The sequence below is a fragment of the Chanos chanos genome, chromosome 13 (genome assembly GCF_902362185.1).
Source record: "Chanos chanos chromosome 13, fChaCha1.1, whole genome shotgun sequence".
Lineage (NCBI taxonomy): Eukaryota > Metazoa > Chordata > Actinopteri > Gonorynchiformes > Chanidae > Chanos > Chanos chanos.
In genome coordinates this window covers 150,001-157,611 of record NC_044507.1, presented here as the reverse complement: position 1 = coordinate 157,611, position 7,611 = coordinate 150,001, and the positions used below count along the sequence as shown (strand labels likewise).

The 7,611-nt window shown below is 45.1% G+C and overlaps 1 protein-coding gene across 1 annotated transcript in view; it reads left to right on the top strand.

Moving 5' to 3' along the window:
* Positions 1 to 203: 203 nt before the first annotated feature.
* cers3b (ceramide synthase 3b) overlaps positions 204 to 7,611 on the top strand; it is an 11,306-nt gene continuing 3,898 nt past the window's right edge. The window contains exons 1-7 of the mRNA XM_030790420.1: positions 204 to 376; positions 1,098 to 1,215; positions 1,468 to 1,586; positions 6,074 to 6,131; positions 6,443 to 6,493; positions 6,604 to 6,696; positions 6,972 to 7,100. Of these exons, the coding sequence (XP_030646280.1) occupies positions 204 to 376; positions 1,098 to 1,215; positions 1,468 to 1,586; positions 6,074 to 6,131; positions 6,443 to 6,493; positions 6,604 to 6,696; positions 6,972 to 7,100 (741 nt within the window). The remainder of the gene's footprint in view (positions 377 to 1,097; positions 1,216 to 1,467; positions 1,587 to 6,073; positions 6,132 to 6,442; positions 6,494 to 6,603; positions 6,697 to 6,971; positions 7,101 to 7,611) is intronic.

Below are 7,611 nucleotides of genomic sequence, written 5' to 3'. Positions count from 1 at the left end.
GAGAGAGAGAGAGAGAGAGATTGTCTATTTGTTGACTCACAGAGCATGCTCTGGCTTGTACTAAGGTGTAGAAACTGATTTTTCTTCACTGATGTCGAAATCGACAATTTGTCATGCAAAATAATGTCTGTGTTTGTGTGTCTGTTTGTAGAGTGTGTGCATTTATAATATGTAATGTGTGTGTGTGTGTGTGTTTCAGAGCCATGTTGCAGCAGATCTATCAGTGGTTTTGGTGGGATCGACTGTGGTTACCTGTAAATGTTACCTGGTGTGACCTGGAAGATGGCAACGGACGTGTTTACGCGCATGTTTCACACCTTTACACCACAATACCACTGTCTTTAATACTCCTGTGCGTAAGAGCTGTGTTTGAGAGGTAATTACACACACACACACACACACAGGACTGTATGTGACACAGAGTTCGTTATGTGAGACAGGGTTCTGTATGTGAGACAGAATTCGTTATGTGAGACAGGGTTCGTTATGTGAGACAGGGTTCTGAATGTGAGACAGGGTTCGTTATGTGAGACAGGGTTCTGTATGTGAGAGTTGAAGTTGGGTGATGGGGCTGGGGGTGAGACATTTATGTAACATCGAACCTAAAAAAGAACATGAAGACCAATTCTGTGTGATATGGCAAATTACACTGTCAACAAGATGAGGCAGCTAATGCTGAAAACTGTGATGCCAAACTTACATCAGTAAACTGGAATGCCTTAACACAGCAGATTCTGAACAGAACTCTCCTCAGTAATAAGTGAATGGTCACAGGTATCGCGGTTCACTGATGGAGACTTCTAGACCTGGACAGGTTACTGGACAGAATACGTGCTTAAGGGAGAGACACTAAAAGACAGGGGATTGTCTGTAGAGGAGAGGGGCTGAAGTTAACTGCTTACGTTACACACACACACACACACAAACGCACACACACGGGCGTAGGCACAGTGTGTGTGTGTGCGTGTGTGCGTGTGTGCGTGTGTGTGCGTGCGCGCGCGCGTGTTAATGAATGAATGTTATCGGGGCTGAATCTGAGGGAGCTCAGTGGTTAAGGTTATCTTTAGCTTTGACTGATCTGTCCGTGTCTCTGATAGGATGGTTGCCACACCACTTGCCATGTCCTTTGGAATTAGAGACAAAGTTCGACTGAGAGCAACACACAACCCCACCTTGGAACATCACTATAACACACACTCTAAACATCCTTCTCAGGTACACACACACACATTCAGAATACCTTGAAAAGAAGAGTGCATTTTTCTCATAAACAGTGAAGAATTATGCTTATCAACTCATCAACCAGCTTTAGAGTGTACTCATATGTTTGTATGCTGTCTATGTATGTAATGTCTGTGTGTGTGCATGTGCGCATGCATGTGTGTGTGTGTGCTCGTGCGTGTGTGACTGTGTGTGTGTGTGTGTCTGTGTGTGTGTGTGTGTGTGTGCATGTCTGTTTGTGTGTAGGGTGAGTTGTTGGGACTATGTAAGAAAGTGGGCTGGTCAGAGCGACAAACTCAACGCTGGTTCCGCAGGAGGAGAAATCAAGATAGACCAGGAACACTAAAGAAATTCAGAGAAGCTTGGTATGTTCACTCACACACCTGCAAACACACACACACACACACTCACTCAGATATATATATAGCTTAATGCTAAAATGTATATATATTACACTAAGAGGTCATCTTCTTCCTCTGCTTCTTACTGGTATTCAACTAAAACACAGACAGATTTTTACTGAAACACAAAAGACAGATTTTTACTGAAACACAAAAGACAGATTTTTACTGAAGCACAAAAGACAGATGTGCTTGAAAGCGTCAGACTTAACTCATCTGCTCAATGTGAGGAGGAGGAAACACTAAGTTCACCTTTTTGACTCACAGGATCATGATAACCTCACTATAACCTTTACTCATTGTAGTCTTACTATAACCTCTGCCTCATTATATAACCTTAATGTAATCTCTACTTAAGCTGAGACTTAGACCATTTTTATTGTCATTTCCACATATGCACGTCTCATTCACACACAGGAACAAGATTACATTTCACAACGACCACAGTGCCACATGAAACAAATAACGCACAATAAATATTAAAAACAAAAAGTACTGTAGAGTTGTACAACAGTATACAAAAATCCTGTACATACACACTGTACAACAAATGCCACTGTAAACATTGAACATTATTTTCACAAACCTAGACATAACAAGCACACCTTACACAGACAGTGAATTATTAGCAGCAGATAGTGCAGGTAGGTGAGTTGTTTGGGGTGACAGTGCAGTTTATTGTGCAAAAGGCAGAGGGTCAGAGAGTCGTTGTTTGGAAGTTCTGAGAGTTCAGGCTGTTGAGGAACCTTTACAGCATGAGGATTGAAACTGTTCCATAGTCTGGTGGAGGTAGCACGGATGCTCCGGGACCTCCTGCCAGAGGGAAGGAGGGTGAAGTGGATGTGGGAAGGGTGGGTGGGGTCCTTCATGATGCTGAGCGCCTTCCGGGTGCACCGTGCATCGTAGATGGCCTGGATGGATGGGAGAGCAGTTCCTATGATGTTTCCAGCTATCTTCACTATCCACTGTAGGGACTTGCGGTTAGAGGCCTTGCAGTTCCCATTGCCAGACAGTGATACAGCTGGTCAGAATGCTCTCTATGGTGCCTCTGTAGAATGTGGTGAGGATGGATGGGCGGAGACTGGTCTTCTTCAGGCGCCGCAGGAAGTGGAGACGCTGCTGGGCCTTCTTGGAGAGCGCAGTGACATGTGAGGACCAGGAGAGGTCCTCTGTGATGTGCACTCCCAAGAATTGCTGACTTGCCATGTCCAAATCGTTGATGGTCAGGGGGGTATGGTGGGTGCTGGTCTTTCTCAAGTCAGTGATGACCTCTTCAGTTTCCCCTACATTTAGGGAGGGGTTGTTGATTTTGCACCACGCTGCCAGTTGGTCCACCTCCGTTCTGTATGGTAATTCATCATTGTTGCTGATGAGGCCTACCACTGTAGTGTCATCAGCAAACTTTATGATGAGGTTGAAGGTGGATGATGCTGTGCAGTCGTGGGTCAGCAGGGTGAACAGGAGCGGACTGAGCACACAGCCCTGTGGAGTGCCGGTGCTCAGTGTGATGGTTCTGGAGGTAATTAGATTAGATTCAACTTTATTGTCATTGTGCAGAGTACAGGTACAAAGCCAATGAAATGCAGTAGCATCTAACCAGAAGTGAAAAAGCATAGTATTATTTACAGATAAGTGCAGGTATAGTGAATACTGCAGTAAGTGATGCTATATCTTACAGTACGTACAGCATTATAGACAGTGGTGAGCAATATATACAGATAATATACATGTATAATATATTAATTATGTTATACATAGAGGTGAAGCTGACAGAGTATTTACAGTAGGTTGCATGTACAGTATAAATAGGGTACTCTGAACAACATACAGCCAGAGAGGTCCAGCCAGTGCAAAAAAGCAGAAAAACAGTGCATATAAAAAGCACAGAGAGAGTGCAGTGGAGTGCGAATAAAGCTTAGCCTAATAATGCTGAGGTCTAATAATGAGGTCTTAAGGCCCAGCTGGCTCAGCTTTCCTATCAGGCTTTGAGGTATGATTGTGTTAAAAGCTGAGCTGAAGTCAGTTAACAGCATCAATGAACATAGCTGTTCTTTCTCTCCAGGTGGGACAGGGCTGGGTGGAGGGCAGAGGTTATGGCATCTTCTGTGGAGCGGTTAGCGCGGTATGCAAACTGGAGGGGGTCCAGTGTGGAGGGCAGGCTGGACTTGATGTGCTTCATGACCAGCCTCTCAAAGCACTTCATGATGATGGGAGTCAGCGCAATGGGGCAGTAGTCATTGTGGCAGGACACGGAGGACTTCTTAGGCACTGAGTATGATGGTAGTAGACACCTGTAGTTTTGCGTGCGTTGACTCTGGGGGGTCTTTCTCACGTCGTCTGCAGTGACCTGCAGAACCGCCGGCCCATTCAGTGCATCTGGGAGGGTGGAGTCACGGCCACAGCCCTGAGGAGGAGGCTTGTAGTCAGTGAGGGCCTGGATGCCCTTCCACAAGCGCTGTGTGTCTCTGCTGTTAGTGAAGTGGCTGTTGATTCTCTGAGCATATTGTCCTTTCGCCTGCCTGATGCCACATGACAGGTTGGCCCGTGCTGTCTTGAGGGCTGACTTATCGCCGGATCTGAATGCAGCATTCCGGGTCCTCAGCAGTGCTTGGACTTCTGTCAGCCATGGCTTCTGTTTGGCCTGCGAAGAGATGGTTTTGGTGACTGTGACATCATCTATGCACTGATTGATGTAGACTGCCACTGTCTCTGTGTACTCCTCCAGATCAATGTGTTTACTGGAGGATGCTGCCACTTTGAACATGCCCCAATCAGTGCTCTCAAAGCAGTCCTGAAGAGCTGAGACAGACCCCTCTGGCCAGACCCTTATCTGTCCATGAACTGGTTTGGCGAGTTTCAGAAGCGGCCTGTATGCTGGAATTAGCATAACTGAGATGTGGTCTGAGTTTCTGAAGTGGGGGCGGGGGAATGCTCTGTATGCATTCTTCTCATTAGTGTAACGAGGTCTAGCGTATTGTTTTCCCTGGTGGCAAAGTTTACATGCTGATGAAATTTAGGTAATACAGTCTTTAGGTTTGCATGATTGAAGTCCCCAGCAATACTGAAAAATCTGTCGGGGTGAGCGGTTTGTTGTTCACTGGTGTGGTCGTGTAGTTCACACAGTGCCTCTGAGTACACGGCCACAATAACAACAACAGTGAATTCTCTCAGCTGGTAGTATGGCCGGCACTTCACAACTGTGAACTCCACAAGTGGAGAGCAGTGTATGGAGACCATCACAGCGTTTGGACACTGTTCCTTGTAACCTCATTAAAACCTCACTGTTACCTCAGTATAACCACTATAACCTCATCAAAACCTGTATCTCATTACATAACCTCATTATAAGCCTTACTTCATTACATAACCTCATTCTATCCTTTACCTCATTAGAAACACATCATTACATTACATTTACTTAGCCAACGCTTTTATCCAGAGGGACTTACAAGTGGAGAAACAATTCAAGCCACAGTAAAGTGAGAGACCCATGAGTAGGCGCTAAGTACTATGTCTTTCCTTGTGTGTGGGGATGGCAATGCCAGACAATGTTCCTTGGAGGAACACAGTGGGTGAGAAGGAGCATAAGCCCGTATATTAGTGAGGTCAGGTAGATGGGTGCAGACCCAGAAGTCACTCTGTAAGCGAGTATTAGTGACTTGAATTTGATTCGGGCGGCCATGGGTAGCCAGTGGGGCTCAATGAGTAGCGGTGTGACATGTGCCCTCTTAGGCTGATTGAAAAGCAGATGCGCCGCTGTGTTCTGGACCATCTGCAGGGCTTTTACTGTACCTGCTGTGTTCTGGACCATCTGCAGGGCTTTTACTGTACCTGCTGTGTTCTGGACCATCTGCAGGGCTTTTACTGTACCTGCTGTGTTCTGGACCATCTGCAGGGCTTTTACTGTACCTGCTGTGTTCTGGACCATCTGCAGGGCTTTTACTGTACCTGCTGGGAGGCCCACTTCATTACAATAGTCGAGACGAGAGATAACCATGGCCTGTACCAAGAGTTGGGTGGCATACTGAGTCAGGTAAGGCCTGATTTTCCTTATGTTGTAAAGAGCAAAGCGGCACGACTGGGTTAGGGTAAGGAGAGCTGGTCATCAATCATGACACCCAGGGTTTCTCGCTACTTTGGTCAGGGTTAGGGATGGAGAGGCGATTTTTATGTTGATATTGTGGTGAATAGATTGATTGGCTGGGATGACCAAGAGGTCAATTTAGTTGAAGGTGGTGTTCATTCATCCATGTGGATGTGTCTGAGAGACAAGCAGAGATCTGCACTGAGACCATGGGGTCATCATAACATATGTGTTCGCTGGAATCACAGACATCACACTGTCAACCCAGGTCAACCTCCCCTTTTCAATGCTGAATATGTTTGTTTAATATTGAATATGTGTGTTTAATATTGAGCTGCTGACTGTGAATGTGTTGTTCTGTGCGTAGCTGGCGGTTTGTGTTTTATCTGAATGCTTTCCTGGGAGGACTCCTGGCACTGTATGATGTAAGTTGAGTTTTATATCTCTGCCTCCTATCGATGTAATACAGCCTGGCAGTGAGAGTTAGTTCACACATTAATGTAGGTGATAAGGGATTCATTATAGCACTCTGAGAGAGAGAGAGAGAGAGAGAGAGAGAGAGCAAAAGAAAAGGAGAGCAGGAGTGAAAGAGAAGAGAGGAAAAGACAGTGGATTGTGCTTCAGGGAAAATAGGGACTTAGATTTTTCTCACGGTACAGATATGTCAATCAGTAACGGAGCAGGAGCTCCTACAGGTGCCAACACGTCCACACACAATTTATCTGTGTGTTTTCAGAAACCGTGGTTTTATGATCTGCACAAAGTGTGGGCAGAGTTTCCTAAGCAGGTAAGAAAACTGAGGAGCATTCTACAGTGAGCTGTCTCCACTAAACTTTGTTCATTACCTGTTCAATCTGTTGGTGCATTTATATGTGTGTGTGTGTGTGTGTGTTACAGACACTTCTGGACTCTCAGTACTGGTACTATATGATTGAAATGAGCTTTTATGGCTCTCTTCTGTGCAGTGTGGCGGCTGATGTGAAGAGAAAGGTAAAACTTTGTCACTTCCTGTCAAACTGTTCTTCATATTCTTTATTTTTAACATGTTTCTATTTATTCATTTGGCTGCTGATGTTATTCAGAATGTGTTTTGAACCAAATGTTCTGACTGAGTCACGTTTTATGCCAGGAGTCGGGGGGGGGGGGGGGGGGAGTGCAGACCATGACAGTCGATATATTTACTCTGGCTTTGAGTCTGTACACTTGACATTGTAGAATAATCAATTCATGGCTGGGCAGTTATGATTCTTTCTCTCTCTCTTTAGGACTTTAAGGAACAACTGATCCATCACTGGGCGACTCTAACTCTGCTGGCATTCTCCTGGTGTGCAAATTACATCCGCATTGGCACCTTGGTCATGCTAGTGCATGATTCCTCTGACGTTTTACTCGAGGTACAATCCCACAGAAAGGGAGAACATTACTACTGGGAGTAAATCATTAGTGTTGCTGCTATAGTAACATTAATACTACCAATATCACATATTAATACTATCAATATCACACATGAATAGTAGCAGTTTCACTGACATTATGACTGGTGCTGATGCTGAACTCATGTCTCCATTACGACCACTAAGACTGATAACATCGTTATAGTTATTATGTACTGGCGCACTCCCTCCTGTCTCCATTACGACCACTAAGACTGATAACATCGTTATAGTTATTATGTACTGGCGCACTCCCTCATGTCTCCATTACGACCACTAAGACTGATAACATCGTTATAGTTATTATGTACTGGCGCACTCCCTCATGTCTCCATTACGACCACTAAGACTGATAACATCGTTATAGTTATTATGTACTGGCGCACTCCCTCCTGTCTCCATTACGACCACTAAGACTGATAACATCGTTATGGTTGTTATAGTTATTATGTACTGGCGCACTCCCTCCTGT